Genomic DNA, 20,864 nt, shown 5'->3' on the forward strand with positions numbered 1-20,864 from the left:
GGTGCACAATATACCCATAAACAAGACTCTACGAGACACGGCTTGTACTCCCTAGGATGAAACTGCTCTAATACTACTTTTGTCACGACCCAAACCAAAGGAGCCCTGATGGGCACCCGGTGCCTTACTCAACCGAGTACCAACATAACATATCTTTCTTATCATACTATAATGAGTAAATGAGCCAGAAAACTCGTCATGAGATAACAAGAATAAAACATAAGGGAATACTCAACATATGACGACCCAACATGATATACAAATTTATACATGTGACATACGGGCCTATAAGGCCGACATGACCATTTCTGAACTCAAAACATAGGCCGAAAAGGCCATACAAGTATCCATACACCTGACATCTATCTACAAGCCTCTAAGAGTATATAAAATCATAAAGGTTGGGACAAATCCCTGCCATACCAATCAATACATATCCAAAGCATACTGACCAAATAGGCAACTCCAGAGCAAATGGAGTGCATCAACACCTTTCGCTGAGCTGATAGCCTACTTGAAGGTCTGTCAACCTATCAATCGGGACCTACGGGCATGAAATGCAACATCCCCAAACAAAAGGGACGTCAGTACGAATAAAGTACCGAGTATGTAAGGCATGAAAATATAAACAAGAGCAGTAATATAAAGAGAGATAGAGGAGATACAACATGTCACATCTGAGTGCTTCTAGGGGCTACTAACATGAAATGCATAATACATATATATACATAAATGTTAAAAAGCATATGCCTTTGTGGGCATCATCATCATATCGTACCCGACCTCAAAGAGGACTCGGTAAAAACGTACCCGGCCATCATAAGGCTCGGTAGAATCATACCCGGCCACGTGGAGCTCGGTAAACCCAACTGATCAGTGGTTGCACAATAGGTGTCGTACTCGGCCGACTATAGCGCAGCTCGATAGTGTAAAATAGATAGTATATATAATGTATGCTAGACTCATAGAATCATGTTTTAAACCTTTTGGAGTGACTTAAGGTCGTTGCACCTTCGATTAACATTATGGACATACATACCCTTAATATGAACCTCAGTAGGATTCAACGATCATACATACTTGCATAGAATAACTTTATAAGGAAAGAACATCATGGGAAACCTTAGTTGCTAGGAGTAGATCCGTTATGAAATAGCGTATTCATTTCACTTTAGATCATGCCAAAAGAAAGAAGGAAGTGTCTTAACATACCTTAACTCCTTTGAGTCCTTAATAAATTCCAATCTATTCTTAAAACAACTCAACTTAATCTACCATAGCATACGGATATTCAAAATCAGTGTTGAGTAAAGTCTAAGTCCGCAACTTAAACTAGTAGCTCGTTTATGTAAATTTGGGAAGCATCTCCCCTGTAACAAGGGCCTCATACAATACCATATACCAACAAAAACAACAACCAGAGAAATCCAACAACATATAAATATCAATAACAAGACACCATAAAGCAACAACAAGTCACAACTACTTCACGTCGAGCGGCAAGTTCCGATTGGAATCCGTATACCCCATATCGCCCATATAAACTTCTTAATTCATCTTAAAAGTATCATTAACATGATAATGAAGTCATTAATCAATGATTCCAGCCTTATACTATATATTTATAACAACGAACACAATCCACAACTTCAACTATCCTCAATTAGCAACTTTATTCACTAGTTCATGTCTAATCCATCCATTTAACTTAATCAACATCAAGATAACCTTTGGAACATGCAAGAACATAATATACATACCTCACACAGTAGCTTCAAGTTAAAATCCAAGTTATATTTAGCTTACAACAGCCCTCAATGGCAATACAATACCATAGAAGTGAATTAAGCTAATCCAAATATTATCTTGTAGTATCTTGCTCAAATAATGCTACAAACATACAAACAACTTCAAGAGCATGTAGTAGAGTCTTATACATGCCTAAAACAGCAGCAACCACGTGAAAATCAAGCCAAACACAGCCCACCACTATCCTTAATGACAACACAACCTCAAAGAGGTGTTGTTCTTCACTAGAACTAACTTTTGATGTTGAAATATGGTGTAATCCATTTGCAAAACTAGAAATAACCTAGGGTTGATATAAAAACCATGGGGGAGTATTTTACAGAACTTAAATCACTTAAAACAACCTCCCACACGAGCTGGAACCACCCAAAAATCAGCAACAACAACAAGAACAAGAAACTTACTAGCGCGACGGGCTTCCCGACACTTGAATTATGTTGTTTGTCCTTTGTTTGCGTCTTGGATCATGAGAGAAACTTGAGAGAGTGTTTTTAGGTGTCTAGGGTCTAAATATACCGTAAAACATGAGTTAAAACAGGGTTGAGGCTTCTTATATATATCCATATATCTAAACCGCCTATGTGGGTCTAGGAAGCTGCTTGGCGCAGTCTCACGAAAACGCGAATATCTCTCTACTCTAATATCATATTGATAAACGGTTTAATGAGTTAGAAAATAGACTCGTATATATTTTATTTGATATGTATATAATCCCTTGATTCCAAGTATATTGGGATAAAAGTGTAGCTACATTTGACCTAAATTTCAGCACATTATGAATGCAATTTGTGATGACCTTTGCCAACTTTTGTTCCACAATTCGCTTGACTTAAAAACATAGCACACAACTATCGTACGACTAAAATAACTCATAACTTAACCTCCTCATCATGTTAATCACCCTAGTCTCATCCCAAAAGTATATGTTATAACATTCCAAACTTGTCGAGTTTCGACGAAAGTTATTTTCTTCAATTTGTTTAGCGTCTAAGATTTCCAACCCTTTTGGTACTTGTTATTCATGATCTTAAAGATTTGTAACCTCCAAGATAACATGATGAACTTACATTATGTACTTTCAAAAACGATCTCAATTCCGAGATTACATCAATTGGCTTACGACGTACTCTCACGTACGAAAACTTGGGATGTAACAAAATATCATGTTGGATCGGGTCGTACGACCTCAACATAATTTACGCATGATAATTCTTTGTAACTCTACATAATTGATATTGCTTAAATGTCTTGAACTGTAAGCTGTTAAATAAACTAAATTTGGAACTAATATTTGTGAAAGAAAAATTTATTATTTCGTGTTACTGAGCTTTCAGTATTATCCATGAAGTCCATGCTTAGTATAATATTTTTAATATATTATTGTTAGCCTATAGTAAGTGTCAAAGTTAACCCCTCGTTACTACTTCTTCGAGGTTAGTCTAGATACTTACTGGGTACATGTTGTTTATGTACTCATACTACACTTCTGTACTTAATTGTATAGGATATGAGGCAAGTGTATCTGGTTATCCGTCCGGTGTGCATTCTTGATCCTGGTTCGAGATTTCACAGTGAGTTGTCCCCCTTCTGAGCTATTTAGCAGCATGCCGGAGTCTCTCTTTTGTTTTGTTGCTATCTATTCTATTTCAGGCAGTAGGATAACCATCTTTTGTATATTCTACTAGTTGCCCACATACTTGTGACACTAGATTTTGGCACACATTAGTAGACTAGTGATTTTTGGGTTCTGTTCCTATGGTTATAAATATTTCTAACTGCTTTCATTTATTTACTTAAATCGGTTTCTTATTAAGTCTTTTAAATTAAGGTAAATTTTGCTACATGGGAAACTCGTGAAAATGGGAAATCACTAGGTTGTTCATTGTTAGTTTGTCTAGTAACGGTGTTGGACGCCATCACGACCTGATATGGAATTGGGTCGTGACACCTAAATTCATGAAGATGTCGTGGATATTAGCACACAAAAAATTAAAAATCGTCTCGAATTCCTATTTTAAGGCCCTAAAACGCAAAAAATAAAAAATAAGGAACGGTCACGGCGAAGAAATGACTATTGTTCATTAGGTAATTTCTGATGGGCCCACAAAATTTTAGGCGATTCAGAACTCGTCGCCTGAATTCATGAAGATCGCATGGACGTTAGCACATAAAAAATCAAAAATTGTCCTGAATTCCTGTTTTATGGCCCTAAAATGCCAAAATGCAAGAAACAATCATAGTGAGCAATGACTATTGTTTACTCTTTTATTTCCAATGGACCTATAAAATTTTAGGCGATTCGAAGCCAATCGCCCGAATTTATGAAACGACATGGACATTAGCACATGAAAAAACGGAAATCGTCTTGAATTCCTGTTTTGTGGCCCTAAAACATCAAAACAAGGAATGACCATGGCAAAACAATGATTATTGTTCATTAATTCATTTTGATGCGATCACAAAATTTTAGGAGATTCGGAGCTCATCGACCGAATTCATGAAGATGGAGCACATGAAAAATCAAAAATCATGATGAATTCCTGTTTTATGACCTTAAAATACTAAAAATTAAGGACAGATACGGAGAAGCAATAACTATTATTCATTAGGTCATTTCTGATAGGTCCGCAAAATTATAGGCAATTCGAGACTAATTGCCTGAATTCATGAAGATGGCGTGGATTAAGCACACGAAAAATCAAAAATCCTGTAGAATTCCTATTTTATGGCTCTAAAACACCAAGAAAAACGATGAACGGTCATAGAGAAGCAGTGACTATTATTCATTAAGTTGTTTCTGATAAGCCTTCAAAATTTAGGGGATTCGGGGCCGGTCTCCCAAATTCATGAACTTGACATGGACATTAGCACACCGAAAATCGAAAATCGTACTGAATTCCTGTTTTATAGCCCTACAACACCAAAAATAATAGTTATGGAGAAGCAATAACTATTGTTCATTAGGTCCTTTCTTATGGGCCCACAAAATTTTAGGCAATTCGAAGCCAATCGCCTGAATTTATGAAATGGTATGGACATTAGCACACGAAAAATTGGAAATCGTCTTGAATTCCTGTTTTATGATCCTAAAACACAAAACGAGGAACGGTAATCGCAAAGTAATGATTATTGATCATTAGTTCGTTTCTGATGCGATCACAAAATTTTAGGCGATTCAGAGCCCGTCGCCCGAATTCAAGAGAATGGTTTGGACATTAGCACACGAAAAATCGAATATCGTCCTGAAATCCTATTTTATGGCCCTAAAACTCTAAAAATGGAGACAGTCATGGCGTAGTTATGACTATTATTCATTAGGTCATTTCTGATGTGCCCACAAAGTTTTAGGCGATTCGTAGCCCGTTGCCCGAACTCATGAAGATGGCATGGATATTTGCAAAAGAAAAACTAGAAATCGTCCTGAATTCTTATTTTATGATCCTAAAAACTCCAAAAGCCAAGGAACAATAAAGGCAAAACGATGTTTATTTCTCATTAGGTTATTTCTGATGCGTCCATAAAATTTTAGGTGATTTGGAGCCCGTCACCCGAATTCATGAAGATTGCGTGGACATCAGCATACGAAAAATTAAAAATCGTATTAAATTCCTATTTATGGCCCTAAAATGGCAAAAAATGAAGAATGGTTATGACGAAGCGATGACTATTATTCATTAAGTCATTTATAATGGGCCTAAAAAATCTTAGGCAATTCGGAGCCCGTTGTCTAAATTTAAGAAGATGGCGTGGACATAAGCACACAAAAAATTAGAAACCGTGTTGAATTACTATTTAAGGACCTAAAATGCCACGAGGAACGGTCATAGAGAGGTAATGACTATTGTTCATTAAGTCTTTTCTGATTGGCCCACAAAATTTTAGGCGACTCGGATCCGGTTACCTGAATTCATGAAGATGGCATGGACATTAGCACATGAAAAATCAGAAAACATCCTGAATTCTTGGTTTATGGTCCTAAAAAGCCAAAAAACGAGTAACGGTCAGGACGAAACAATGACTATAGTTTATTAGGTCATTTTTGGTAGGCCCACAAAATTTTAGGCGAATCGGAGCTCGTCGCCCGAATTCATGAAAATAGCGTGGATATTAATTAGCACATGAAAAGTTGGAAACCGCTCGAGATTCTGATTTTATGTCCCTAAAAGATCAAAAACGAGGAACGGGTGTGGGAAGCGATGACTAGTGTTCATTAGGTTGTTTTTAATGGGCCCACAAAATTTTAGGCGATTTGATGTCTATCGATAGAATTCATGAAGATGCCATGGACATTAGCACACGAAAAATTAGAAATCGTCCTAAACTCCTGTTTTATGGTCCTAAAATGACCAAAAAAAAGGAATGATCTTGGCAAAGGATGACTATTGTGTCATTTGGTCATTTCTGATATGCCCACAAAATATTAGGTGATTCCGAGACCGTCGCCTGAATTTATGAAGATGGCGTGGACATTAGTACATGAAAAATTAAAAATTATCCTAAATTCCTGTTTTTATGGCCCTAAAACACCAAAAACGAGAAATGGTCATAGCGAAATAATGAATAATTTTTATTAGGTTGTTTCTTATGGGTCCAAAAAAATTTAGGCAATTCGGAGCCTATCGCCCAAATTGATAAAAGATGGAATGGTCATTAACACACGTAAAATTAAAAATCATTCTGAAATTCTCTTTTAGGATCCTAAAATGTCAAAAAACGAGGAACAATTATGACGAAGCAAAAACTATTGTTCATTAGGTCATTTCTGATAAGCCCACAAATGTTTAGGCGATTCGGAGTGCGTCGCCCAAATTTATAAAGATCGCGTGAATATTAGCACACGAAAAATTAGAAATCGTCATGAATTTATGCTTTATGGCCCTAAAACAGCAAAAAAGAAGAATGGTCATGACAAAGAAATGATTATTGTTCAATAGATCATTTCTAATAGGCCAAAAAAATTGGCGATCCAGAGCCACTCGCCCGAATTCATGAAGAGACATTGTCATTTTAAAAATTAAACATCGTCTTCAATTCCTGTTTTATGGTCCTAAAATACCAAAAAAAATGAGGAACGATCATGCCGAAATAATGACTATTGTTTATTAGGTCGTTTCTGATAAGCCTACAACATTTTAAGCGATTCAGCCCGTCTCACAAATTCATGAAGATGGTGTGGACATTAGCACACAAAAAATTGAAAATCGTCATGGATTTTGTTTTATGGCCCTAAAACATCAAAAAGCGAAAAACAGTCATGGCAAAACAATGACTATTGTTCATTAGGTTTTTTCTTATGGGCCCACAAAATTTGAGATGATTCAAAGCTGTCGTCCGAATTCATGAAGATGGTGTGGACATTAGCATACGAAAAATTAAAAATCATCCTGAATTCTTGTTTATGGCCCTAAAATAATATTCTTTTATTGGTACATCAAGACTTTTCTGTATTAAGTAATACACTATATTTCTTGATTTCCTTTAAGAATTAAACCTTCCCGGCGAGATATTTGTATCCAGAAACTGAAGATGTGAAATATCTTGGTCATTTGCCTTATCTTTTTAAACAGTGGCCAACTATTTTTTACAGTCCAAGAAAGGGAAAAAACATCGCCCGACAATTGGTTCAGCCAAAAAGGTAGCGACTACCATTTTACACACAACACACACACACTCTAATAGCAATGTTGTAGAAAAAAATGTAATGTTATGGAACGCCAAAAGAATCAATTTACATCACCTTAACATTGTAAAAAGAAGGAACCTTTTGCGGACCATAAAACATCTATTAAAGTGACAGGTACATCATTGACCTCTTCACACATGTGAAAAGTCTTGCCCCAGATTTAAAGTCCAGAAATGGTGAACTCCAGAAACAAAAAGTGCAATTCCCTTTCTCACAAGTTACTTTTCTATCTTGACTCTAAATAAACGTAAACTAGGAAATTTATGCCAAAAGCATAAATTCCTCTTCCGAAAATTATAATTCAAATTTCCTAATTTGCTTCTATTGCTTCACAGACTGTACACTACTCCTATTCCTCTAACAAATGGTTGGATAGCTAAACATTCTGCAATTCCCTGAGGGAAGATTCCCAATATGAGTTACCAATATGCCAAGACTTTGTGCAAATGCATCATAAGAAATACTAACAAAATCTGCATCAGCAACCATGGAGTAACATAAGGATGTGCTACCACAGGCTGGAGGAGGGACTCCCGAAATTACGTTTTGCCTTAAATAAAGATGAAAACAATGTCACCCGTAAACATGATTACCAACAGGGGCCAAAGTAACTTTCTACGTTATAAGGTTGGTGAAACCAATCTTCCAGGTGTTGGTAAGACTGCCTCCTTCGACGATTTCTTTTAAAATTCACCTGATGTTGCATGGTCAATGCTAGAATCTGCATATCACGCCACACGAAGAAAACATTGCAAGTCGTCTACCTGTACAATCAGTGCCAAAGAAGATAAAAGGTAAGATGGTTAAATCAAGAAAAGTAGCACCAAATTAATATCCAATAACATCTGACAATGCTCCAGCTTTTCCAATTCCTTCCTCCCCCAAACCCGAGAGTGGGTGCCCCATGATACATAGAAGGAAAAACAGTAAGCAGAAGGAAAAAGAGGAGAAATCTGAAAATACTATCCATTAAAGCATTTTGAAGAATAGTTCACAGATTAGGAACTATAAAAACAAATTTTGATGCACAATATGCAATGGAAGAAGAAAACAAGCAGCTGCATCGAAATATCAAGCCACAAAAAGAGTGCATATTCTCCTCATATTAAATTCATCTTTACCTCTGCCATTATCCTTCGAAGAGAATTCAGCAGCGCCTCCCAAATGCCATTGAGGCATTGACAAAATATTAACTTTGCAAAACCAGACAAATGCATTTAGAAGTCCTAGGATAACATAGGTTCTGATTGATAATTCAGCTCAACCTGCTGAACACTGGCATAGACAAAGGAAAGACAAAACACAGGGAAACAAGGGATTAGTTAACTTGGACTGTACGAAGAACATCAAACTATAAAAACATTCACAAGAATGACAAGAGAAGAGGGCAGGAATAAAGGATAAACTATGATAAGTGGAGGGATCAAAATAACCAAGTTATTCTGGAATTATCCTACCAAAGCAGACGTTTGGATTTCATTGGATTTTAGAGATTCACGATAGAAAAGACACTTTAATATGCAGCTAGAATTTAGGAGCTACTACAATAACTCCAGGTAATTGGAACAAGATAGAAAATCTTGTTTAGGACCCCCTACCCTATAAATAAGGCTTTGTTTATTTTGTTTCAGAAACTTGCACAAAAAAATGATTTAACCCTATGATAGAAATCTCTGTGGTTTATCTTATTCTTCTCTTGTTCGCCCACTTCTCTTTAATTTTCTCCCATTTATCCCATCTCCCTTCTCGTCCTGCATCAGTCGGAAGCAAAGACAGGCCAACACTAGATTATTATATGAAAAGAAACCATTCCTCAGAATATTACTTCTCTGATCTAGCAATAAGACCTTAAAGGTTGTGTAAACTAATCAATTTTCTCCCTTTGGAGCTTCTGATGATTAGCTTATTCAAATAATTACGACATACATAAAAGATATGTTAAGGTTCAAGATTAAAATTTTCATGCTAAAATATCAAACACATACCATTGCCGAAGTTTAAACATCCCAGTGCCTATCTGCATTGGTATGCCCATGATGATGCATTCGCTAACTCCTTCTATCTTATCATCCCTTCCATTTACAGATGCACTAAACAGGTGGTCAGTTGTCTTCTCAAATGAGGCTAACATCAGTACGCTATCTTTCATTTTCTGAACGCCATGTCTGGTTATTCCCAGAACTTCACCCTATGATAGAAAAAAAAAAGTGTCCATTAAACTTGTTAATCGGACATTAAAGGAATCCAACATGTTTTTGGATGAGGAAAAATTTCCAGGAGAACTACCTTATATGTCATCAGATCTGCTAGAAGCATCATGTGCCGCAAGTCTATTGTCATTCCATGACTTGACATGGTATAGTTAATCTCATCAATTATAGAGATCATTGCTGCTTCAATGCCTAGTCTTTGTTGCACCTCCATTATATGATTACTCTTTGTATTACGCCCATCAACTCCGTCAATGCCCATTACGGCTAGGAGACCGGTACTGCAGAAAGGAAAGAGCAAATCAGGTATCGTGTGGAAGGACTTCTATTTTATTGCAAGAACTAACTGGATCATGGAGTCACAGAAAAGAAAACCAAAAGCCCAAGCTGCTGAAAATTGAACCAAAACAGTAAGGTAGGACTGTTATTCTCTTGTACACTTCTTCACAAGATCCTCGAAACTATATTAGACAATATTATTTTGAAATAAAATTTGATTAGATGAGTTGCTAGCCTTCCAGTTAACCTCTCAATCAAACAAACAAATACAGATTTTCTGCACATACTTTATAATCCTTTCAAATCTTTTTAAATGATCTAACTGCAACAAACCAGCCCCAGAACAGCTCCAAATCATGATCTCGTGATTAAAATTGTTCCATTAATTACTTTTTTCCAATTGAAAAGATAAATTTCAAAGTAATTTCTTATTTGATTTTTAAAAATGTAACAGACCTAAACTTACATAGATAAATAAATATTTTACAGTGTTCCTTCTTTCTAACAACTTAAACTTTTAGATGAGGTAGGTGAGACGCTTCAATATGGTATCAGAGCCTCCAGAATCTTGGTAGTAATTTTCATTTTCATGTAACAGCCGACAGCCTTACACTGCCTGCATAGACATAAAATGCAGCCCGCAGTTACAGTTTTTTGTCTTCTTTCATATATTTGAGAACATAATTGCATTTAATTTTTAAATTAGTTTGGTGTACTGTTATGATATTGAGATTATGTCTAAATCATTAATTGCAAACATAGCATGCGTATGCAAGTCCCAAAGAAAAAAATAACAGACAAATTTGCAACAACTTTACTGGATTTTAATGTATATTTGTAGCCATTGACTAGTTAAATACACTATTTTTGCTAATGAATATACTTTTAAAATTAAGATTTACCAATTTATTTTGATAGATACAATTAGATGAATATCTAATGTTAGAGCTATAAATAATTGAAGATAATCAATTTGGTAAGGGGGCCATTATTAGTCCGAGACTACCCTGGTCTGTTCAAAAGGAGGTTATAAAGACTAAGATTGACCCAAGTTCTAATCTACTTCACTTTAAGCAATTGTTTGAGAAGGAGGTTTCAAATTCTCTAGATTGGTGCAACGTTTTCGATAACCTAACTAGCCCTCCTCTTAGGTTATTCTTTAATTTAACAAAAAAGAATAAGGTATGTGAAAGCGAAATAACTTTTGGAATCTCTCTTCCGAAAAGAGAAATAAGTTCTGAGATCTTGAATACATCTAGTTATCAGAATATTGTAGTGAATAACAGGCTTGCCACACCAAACAGAGCACAACCAAATGATGTAGAATGCGGAAGCCGTACATAAAACTTACCCTTCAACAAGCAACTCATATGTTTCTCCTTTGGCATCACTCTTACGATCTCTTTCTTGTTCTTTGTTCACCACAGCCCTTTGAACCGTAGTAATACCCTGATATCCCGACAAGATTTACAAGTTGAAGTGAACAGAGTAGTTCGGACAAAAACTCACAGATTTAGTTTGATTTAAGTGTTGATAATTGTCATACCTTCACAACAACAGCAGGAAGCTTATTTTTCAACCGGTGAAGTTCAAAATGCAGTTTATCTTTATTAGCCTGAGGAAAAACTTCCAGCTTCCTGGGGTTCAAAACTTTTACTTGCTGCAGAAAATAGGAATTTTACCCAATAAGATATAATTAATAGATAAGCAGCCGAACCAGAAACACAACCTTTCTCACCTGTTCTTTCAATTTTATTTTTGGGGTCTGCAAAATCGATTGCTTGACAGTATAAGCATCAATACACAGTTGTGACACCTGAATTGTCTCCATATCTAGCGTAATAGCAATTGATGCTAATCGAGACGCCATCACAATCTTTACACTCTTAGCCACCTGCACAGGAAATAAATGTTCAACTCACAAAGTACTTAGTTCAATGTCATTATGAGAGCTTCACAAATTAATCAAGGAGGTTTGAGTGGAAGAAGAAATGGCAGGGATCAAAATATATTGCTCTAAACAGGGCAAGGAATATTTTTAACATTATGCATAATATTTTACAGATTTTAAGTAGCTTTTCATGTACTTCATATTTTCCAGAACAAGTAAATGCTACATAAGTTATGTAGAAAGTTGAAAATATTGCATGAGTTATACCAAAGTTAAAACTTGAGTTCTTACCGGCGTTGCTTTCAGTATATTTTCAATTGAGAAGCCCAGTGTACTGGAATGTAAGGCTATTATAGGAGTCATTTGATAAAAGCTTCTGAGAAAGAAGCAGTGTAGCAATCCAACTAGGGCTCGGTAGTGTTATTATCGATGATTTAGTTGAAGATGCAAACTATGAAGTTAAAAAAAAAAAAACAACCATCTCTAGCAGCATTCTTGCACAGTAAGCAGTTCAAGTAACTAAGCAGCTATTATATCATGAAAAAAATTGCTTAATACCTAAATTGACATCTCACTTGTCCTGGTCTGCAAAGACGGCCCCCGACTCCCCTTTTCCCATTTAAAGACCTATACTTGGTAATAACACATATTTTAAACACCTTCGACCATTGACCATGTTCATGAGGCATCGGTTTCGATGATGTGGCTTAAAAGCATGGGTGGAAAGCAAATATGAAGAAAATCATCCCTGTTATCTTTCTTTCTACTTTCTTTTTCTTTGATCACCACTCTCCAAACACTACTATGCTTTCTGCTGCCATCAAAATTTAATATTTTTCTGTAGAATTGGCCTAAAAACCAAAGGTCAAAATAATCAAATTACCAAATTCCTCATGATCTTCAATATCCCCAACTCCAAATCCCATTCTTTGAGTTCTATCCATACCACTCTTACCCAACTTGAATTTTGAAGCCAACAAGAGCAGACCGGACCTTTAAGAGTTGTAGGAGGTTAGATTCGTGATTGAAAAACAGGGATCCTGCCGGTCAACAAAGAAAGCAAAATGGCTAGGAGGGCAGTGGTGGGCGTGCACAAGGAGCACTGTAGACGGGTGGAGGTGAAGAGTATACAAGAGAGGAAGTGGTGGAGGCCTAAGTTGCTTGGACTCTTCACTTTCGGTGCCGCACCCGTGTTGACACGACATGGGTGTGGGTGTAGGATCCGTATCAGATTTGGTCAACTGATTTTGGGTACTTTGACCAAAATCGACGGAGAAATTCGGGACAGATACAATGATTTTTTAAATCAAAATAAATGCCAAGATGAATTTGAAGAAAATGGAATACCTTGTACATAAAAATTTCTATATCGGTCCTTTTCCTTTTATCTCCTCAGATTCTCCTCTTGATCAATATTTTTCTCCTTCTCGGAATACCTTGTAAGTTTTTCACATAATGTCTCATAATTTAGAAATATTTATATAACTCTATTTTTAGATATTTGAATTATTTTTAGCCGAATCCCTACACCCACAACCGTACCTAGATCCGTACCCCCGAATCTTAAAATTTAGATCATGAAAGATCCAACCTCTAGATCCGCACCCATATCGGACACCCGCACCCGAGCCCAAGCAACTTAGGTGGAGGCAATATGCTCGGTGGTGGCAGTGGTGGTAAGGCAATGAGGGTGGAGGTGAGTAAGAGGTGAAGGCCTGGTGCTGTTGGGATACCCACTTGAGGGCGCTGGCAGTGATAAATGGTGGAGGAGAAGAGGACGCAGAGAAGGTGCAAAGGAGATAAGGTCGTCAAGGGAGTGGTGGTTGGAGTTGGCGAATAAAGAGGCAGTCAAGGGGAAGGAAAGGAATGGCTTCCAGATGAATGTGTTGCCAATTATAGTATGCCTTGACGTGTCATTCTTTTGTCTGTGATGTGTCAAAAAGTTATACGATGTGTATAACACATAAGAGTGATTGAGAGATACGTGCTATTTCTATTTTCAGAAGCGTTTGAAATGTGTTTTTACCAAGTACAGGTGTTTAAACGAAAAAAATGGAACTTAGGGGCCAGCTTTGCAGAACGGAATAAGTTGAGGTGTCAACTGAGGCATTAAGTCTAAAAAGATTTAGCAAATACAATTAACTTACCTGTCCCAAAAGAGTTTTCTCAATGCGGGCTTTAATCATCCTTGCTGCAGTTAAATTAGCAGCAGACAGAAGTTTTGCAGTAATAATAGGAGTATTGATCTTTTTTGCTGCATTTATAATTTCTTTTATTCGAGGAACTCCAAGTGTAACGTCTACCAAAGAGTTAAAGAAACAGGATAATATGATAAAAACCCATCTAGACTATCCAAAAAAACCAACTTGAAGATGCAAAATTAAGCTCCAAATAAACAAGGATACTCATGCTTGCAACTCCAGCAAAGTGAAAGGTTTTCAATGTCATCTGTGTCCCAGGTTCCCCAATACTCTGAGCTCCAATTGCACCAATAGCAGTTCCCGATTCTAGTCTTTTCAGGTGATAGCGAGAGATGCACATGTTGAGGAACACCTACAAAGAAGCAAGGAAAAATAAAAACCCACACATCACACAGTGCTATTAGTAACTTTATTGCTTGGGGAAATTACAGATACTCTCTCTTTTTAAAATAGAAAAGATTTATCTCTTTGTTTCTCCTTTCTGTCTTTTCCTAAATTCCCCATTGAAAGTATTCACTCAATGAAGTACAGCTCGTAGGTCTTGTAACCTATATGATACCCAACCGTTCCTAGAATACTGGACACAGATTCATGTCAATTTTTACATGCTATATCTTTATTTTTAAGTCCTACCACAGGGGATATTATAGAATTATTCCTTGATTCCAATTTAAATGATTTTGGCTAGCAGAACAGTTAATATAGGATAACACTCTATTTACCTGTAGTTGCTTCTTTGTAATACCAGATATGTTTAATGCAACGTTTTCAAGATATTCACGGTCACCCCCTGCATACTGCTCTTCACCCAATAAGAGGGCTTCCCGTAATCTCTTCAAGGTTTCAGCTAAATTTTTAATCAGAAAATCTGATAATGAAGCCCGGAATGCCTCTGAGCACCCCCCTTCAGGACTCATATCATGATACGAGAGCCTTTCATTGACTATCTCGCAGATTTCCGAGTAAGACAAACCCTTCTCACCTCTAGGAGGACACGTTGCCTGTAAATAGAAATTATTATCAAAATTTTCCAACCTTCGCCATAAAACTGTTGAGAATTCTATTAAAAAATTGAAGCTCATACCTTAACTTTCATAAATAATCTGCTAAAGTTCAGAGGACGGCCTTTTTTCTCTTCCATCTGTGAAGGATCCATGCCATCATCACCATACATGAACTGAATTATACTTGCGCTGGCATTTCGTACAGTGTTGTCATAATAAACAGCAAGGTCCTCTAAAGCTTTCATAAGTCGACGAGACATGTATCCGGTGTCAGCAGTTTTAACCTGTGACGATCGAAATGGATGAACATCCAACACTGGCAAAACTTTAGCCTTGACACTTAAAGGAAGACACCAGCAAGAATCTGTTGGATCCGGACACATCCTATGTTACATGCACTCTCATATCTGATACAGGTGTGTTAAGCATCCGATACGAGTTTTTGCAATCTTTTTGTTAATTTTTAGTGCATTTCAAAAAATCTACAAGTATCCGCACTTATATCACATCCGTTCCATACAAGTATGTCAAGGCAGACAAATGAAGAATTCAGGTAAACAAATCTAATGTCCGAATGAGAAATAAATAGTAACGCCATCAAATAAGTCGAAAGAGGAAATCCATACTGCTGTATCAACAAGGCCTTCTCTTCCTCCCATTGTGTGAAAAAAGAACTCAGTTGCTGACAAACCGTCAAAAAAGGAATGAGCTACAAACCCTTTAGCCTGAACCAAAAACATAACTGTAATCAGCATCCACGGGCGTACATACAAGCAATTTGTACAGTTGAGTGCATAAGTAACAACAATAATTACTTTAAGCATCTCTTCCTTAAAATAACATAACTGCAATTGATGAATCTGAATAAACCATTTTAAAAGCAGTTGACACAACCATAAAAGCACCTTCCTACTCACTGACATGCAGCATAAAGTATTTGTCCTTCTCTCAACCCAGTCATACCAAGCTTCTGAGCAATCAATGTTCTCCATGATGTCATATAATTTATTCCCATCTCTCCGTCATTATATCTCAATTTTTAACCAATCACTTAAAAAGTGATTGAATAAAACAAAGAAAGATCAAAATCTGAAAAGGAATGTCTTACCAGGAAACTACAAAGAAATTGGATAGTCTTCCATTTGACACCTATAAATAGGTGTGTCCTATAATCATCAAATCGTCAAAACCATCGAAGTATCTGCTTCTCTCTCTTATTTTTATATCATTAATACTTAACCTAAGCGAAGTAAACCGTCCCCTCCCTTTCCCATTCCTGGAACCAAAGATAGTGCACCACATGACCACTTAGACCTACATATAATGGCTTATCAAAGGAATAATTCTGGGATCTCACAGTAGAAACAGCCGTGAGGCCCGTGACATGGAGAGCCCATTTACTCCTGCTGCAGAACATGGTAAATGTGCCTAGTCCCTAGGATACGTCTTCCCACGGCCCCACCAAAGAAATGTTTCTCTTCCCACAACAGATGGCAGCCAGCAAAAAATGTGTTCCTTTGTCAAATTCAGAATCATCCTTATGCTCAAAAGCACCACATTTATCCGCTCTTATTAGGTTTCCAGTTCATTACCATTTCTTCAGCCAACTCAAAGTAACTAGAATATACGAGAGGCAATTGAGCTGAGGTGAACTTCCATTGGTAGAAGAGATAGACCAATAGCTAACGAGTGGGCAGGTGTGAACTTCCATTGGTAGAATAGACAGACACAACAGTCACTAGCACTATCTGCTAAATGCATATCTCACCCAAGGCATCCGGTCAATCATTTAATAGTACAAGTACAGTCACGTACGTGAATGAGAAACAATTGTAACGTGTAGTCCGCTTAAATAACTATATATGACACTGTGTTACTGAAAACACGTCACATAAAGAATTAGATACGGAATCATGATAACTGTATGGCAGCAACAGACAACAACAACATACCCAGCGTGATCCCATAAGTGGGGTCTGGGGAGGGTGGGTGTACTCAGATCTTATTTCTACCTTGTGTAAGGTAGAGAGGTTGTTTTTGATAGACCCTCGGCAGCAACAAACTGATGCAGCTTAATAAATTTAATTGAAAAGATTGAACGGGAAAAAAAAAAAAAAAAGTGAACACAGTAGGAGGATGTTCTCAGGGATCCCACATACTACTAGCATAGAGGCGTACAAGAAAAGACCTTGAGCTCTTGTCGGAAGAGCGATGACTAAAGATCCAGAGAATAACAAATAAACTGATAATGTAACATGAAGTACTCACAGCTGGAAACTTTGATTTGGTAGGAAAATGAGGAAGACTTCGATCTATGAATCCATCAGGAGCACGACGACCGCCAACGGACTGCTGACCAACACATGCAATCATCTGGCTTATGTTAATTGGGGATCCTTTTGAACCACACTGTGACATGATCAGAGGACTATTCCTCCAATGTAGTGCTTTCATACAAATCTGTAAAAAAATTCATATTCAGGAAAATTTGCTCCATCATCCCGTATCAAAATGTGACATTATGAGTTAACAACTAAACATCACAACAGCTATATCTCTGGGAGAAAGCTACAAGAGGAAACAAAGAGACTGCAAAGAAGCATGCCTCCTAACTCTAAATATTATTTTATGCAGGCCTTGGATGCAAATGATCACTCAATTTCTTTTTTTCATAGATTGGATTTGGTAGGACCTTAAAGCGACGATTTGCTTTAAGGAAGAAAATTCTCATTACAAGTTGGCACTATCACTGACTGGGCTCTCTTCTTTGATGCAAGGAGACATTGTTTTCCAGGTGAAGAACATGAATATAATGTATAAATCCACATATAGTTGGCCACAATTTGATTAAATCATAAAATGGTTTGTGCAATTTGGCAAGGGTTTTTCTAATGGACAAAGTTTTGATAGAAGACCGGGGAAGAGGCGCCAAAAAGAACTATGGAAACATAAGGTCTTAGGACAGTAGATTTTGCAGGGGGGCTGGTTTTTGAGGATTATGTCTAAATTAGGCTCCTGGATTGTGAAGGCTTTGATGCACACAGGTTTTCCTATACTTTACATGGGTAGGGAGTAGGCAAAACTCTTTAATTGACGAATTGAACTTTAACATCATCCGTTATTCAGATTGACTTATGGTGTTCCATTCGAGCTGCTGTTTACATGATGAGCACTTCAGTCAGCAGCCAAATGTAACTCTTTGCCTTCTATACTTACTATTTTACTCTCACAAGTTTAGCACTTCACTCGGTCTTGAAGTTTTAAATGTTTGTATATTGTGGCTAAGGAAGGGGAGCCTTGGAACAACGGTAAAGTTGTCTCCGAGTGACCTATAGGTCGCAGGTTCGAGTCGTGAAATTAGCCACTTATGTTTGCATCTCGGTAGGCTGCCTATATTACCACCCCTCGGGGTGCGGCCCTTTCCTGGACCCTGCGTGAACGAAAGACGTTTTGTGCATCAGGATGCCCTTTTTTTTAAAATACTGTGGCTAAGCTCTCCTTGTCCATGCTTTCCCTCCTTTTATCTGTCAGGGAAGCTAGGAAGAGATTAAAGACATGAAGGTTCTAGCAGTAAACCTGTTATGACAGATAAAACCCCTACAAGTGACGACTGTTAGTTGGAAAAAGGCAGCACATGAAAAGATAAGTTGTTCTTACTTTTCCTATGTCGTCACGAACTTTATTCAACGCCATAGTTACTTCAGCCTCCAGAGTCTGGGCAGCATCACAGCCTGGTTGCACGGCAAGCTTTCCTTCATTAAATTGTTGAATACGATCTTCACATTTCTTGTAATTTTGATAAATCTCTTCTTGTTTTTGCTTAACTAAGTTTTCCCCAGGTGTGACATCATCAATCCCTATAGAAAATCCATGATTACCAATCCACCGAGCACTAGCAAGACACAAACAGAGATAAGGTCAGTGTTTGTAATAAAGAAAAGCGCAACAAGACGATAAGGTCCATGGTGCTGAAGCGAAAAGGTTGATGTAAAAATGCATGCTTCTTTGAAATGGGCGCACAATTTGCTGAAAATTCAAAAACACCAAAAGAGTATGAACTTAGTGCTACAATAGTAAACTTGCAATCGAGGGTTTCAATGTTCAAGCAGCATCAGAGCTTATCGCTGAGAATCTCCAACCGGTGAAAATGCTGTCACATAGACATTTATGATTAAGAAGAAACTGGCGAAGAAGCAGAGGCAAAACAGGCCCATTCCTTACTGGATCCGTATAAGGACTGACAACACTATCAGGTACCATGCTAAGCGAGGCACTGGCGTAGAACCAAGCTAGGGTTTTAAGGTGGAACACCCGTGCTTTATTTATGATTTTAATGGAAAAAAAAACTTGTCGGATTATGTCGTTTCATTTTATAGGAGCTTATGCTGTGATGAAACATGATGTGTTTTAATTTCAATGAAGTCTATATATTGAATGAAAAAAAAAATCAACTTGCAACAGAGTAACTAATTTCAGCATCAATATCGGTGAAAGAGACTTTTCAAGCTTAAATAGCCAAGAATTCACAAAAAGAAAATTTCCCACTCACCTGCTATAACCAAATGGCAACCGCAAAGAAGTTTCAATTTTATGTAGAACCAGCACCACCCTTGTAAAGGTGCTGATAAAAATTTTAACAAAATTGGGTAAAAACTGGAAACCATCACATAGTCCAGTGGTGGCCCCAACTCTGGGAACTATCTGTAGCATTTTTGGTGTGTGCTACATGATGTCTTTATCAGGTAAAGAGTTATTTTGCTGGGAAGGAAGAAAGATCAGGATAGGACTAAGGGTAAAAGAAAACAAGGGGGATCCAAAAGAACAGCTTGTATTGATTGGACATTAAGGAATGAAAGGAATAAGAGATGTTTTAAAAGGAAGGCTATGCCTTGCTTACCTTATAACTGATATGTCCTAGCGTGCGAGCCCTCTGGTGCAGTATATGATGAATAAAGAGTGATACATTTCATAGACTCCTTACACAAGAAAGCAGCTTTTGTAAGATAGATCTGTTTTTAATGACCAGCATTATCTTTTTTGATAACCAATGACCAGCATTATCAGAGTGCTTGGCTTTTGGGTTATCAATGAAAACTTATGCTTAGGTTAAAAAAAATAAACTTGGAAATGTCAGCATTCAAAATCTAGTATCATCTGTTTCCTTGGTAGAGAGGGATAATATAGTTGAACGTGGACTTGATCAGAAAAAAAATATGGTTGACGCATTGATAACAAAGAAAAACGATATCAGGTTGATAAGGGATCTAAATACTGAATCTACATGTCATCAATGAATAGCTACGCTCCAGAAACGCCTCAAGGCAACAAAAGCCAAAGATGACAAAATGCGGATAAGAAGAAATCAGGGACAAGAGTTGGAAGCGAAGGAAGGAAATGGAAAAAGCACTGAAAGAGCAAACTATAATTAAGAAAAATGGAAAGGAAGGGCAATCAGAGGAAAACTCTGAAAAGGAAGGAACCGAGGGACAAGCAATGTTGAGAGGTTCTCTAAAAGATCCTTGTGAAAATCTTTATTTCCAGTCACAAATCAATTGATGAGCCTTAACATTTACGTGCAAAACATATAAACAGAATTCTAGTTAGTTAATATATCAAGAATAAAGATCAACGTCTGCCAGAGCCATCACCTTTTTTCTGATAAGGTAATGTTTTATTAACGAAGGTACCAAGATGGTACAATTACACCAGACCAAAAACTTCCATAATAATTTTCAACAACAAATCAACTATCTCCTCTAAGAAATCTATATATTGTTCTAGATTTTT

At 37.1% G+C, this 20,864-nt stretch overlaps 1 protein-coding gene across 1 annotated transcript in view; it reads right to left on the reverse strand.

Moving 5' to 3' along the window:
- Positions 1-7,500: 7,500 nt before the first annotated feature.
- Positions 7,501-20,864, reverse strand: part of LOC107790357 (DNA-directed RNA polymerase III subunit 1) — a 41,005-nt gene continuing 27,641 nt past the window's right edge. Inside the window, exons 15-28 of the mRNA XM_075237334.1 lie at positions 18,735-18,969; positions 17,346-17,537; positions 15,704-15,802; positions 15,158-15,361; positions 14,796-15,074; positions 14,278-14,425; positions 14,020-14,171; positions 11,720-11,875; positions 11,528-11,641; positions 11,333-11,430; positions 9,779-9,983; positions 9,478-9,680; positions 8,614-8,767; positions 7,501-8,256 (exon numbers count right to left, since the gene is read on the reverse strand). Of these exons, the coding sequence (XP_075093435.1) occupies positions 8,719-8,767; positions 9,478-9,680; positions 9,779-9,983; positions 11,333-11,430; positions 11,528-11,641; positions 11,720-11,875; positions 14,020-14,171; positions 14,278-14,425; positions 14,796-15,074; positions 15,158-15,361; positions 15,704-15,802; positions 17,346-17,537; positions 18,735-18,969 (2,134 nt within the window). The 3' untranslated portion in view covers positions 7,501-8,256; positions 8,614-8,718. The remainder of the gene's footprint in view (positions 8,257-8,613; positions 8,768-9,477; positions 9,681-9,778; positions 9,984-11,332; positions 11,431-11,527; positions 11,642-11,719; positions 11,876-14,019; positions 14,172-14,277; positions 14,426-14,795; positions 15,075-15,157; positions 15,362-15,703; positions 15,803-17,345; positions 17,538-18,734; positions 18,970-20,864) is intronic.

This window comes from Nicotiana tabacum, chromosome 18, assembly GCF_000715075.1.
Source record: "Nicotiana tabacum cultivar K326 chromosome 18, ASM71507v2, whole genome shotgun sequence".
Taxonomy (NCBI): domain Eukaryota; kingdom Viridiplantae; phylum Streptophyta; class Magnoliopsida; order Solanales; family Solanaceae; genus Nicotiana; species Nicotiana tabacum.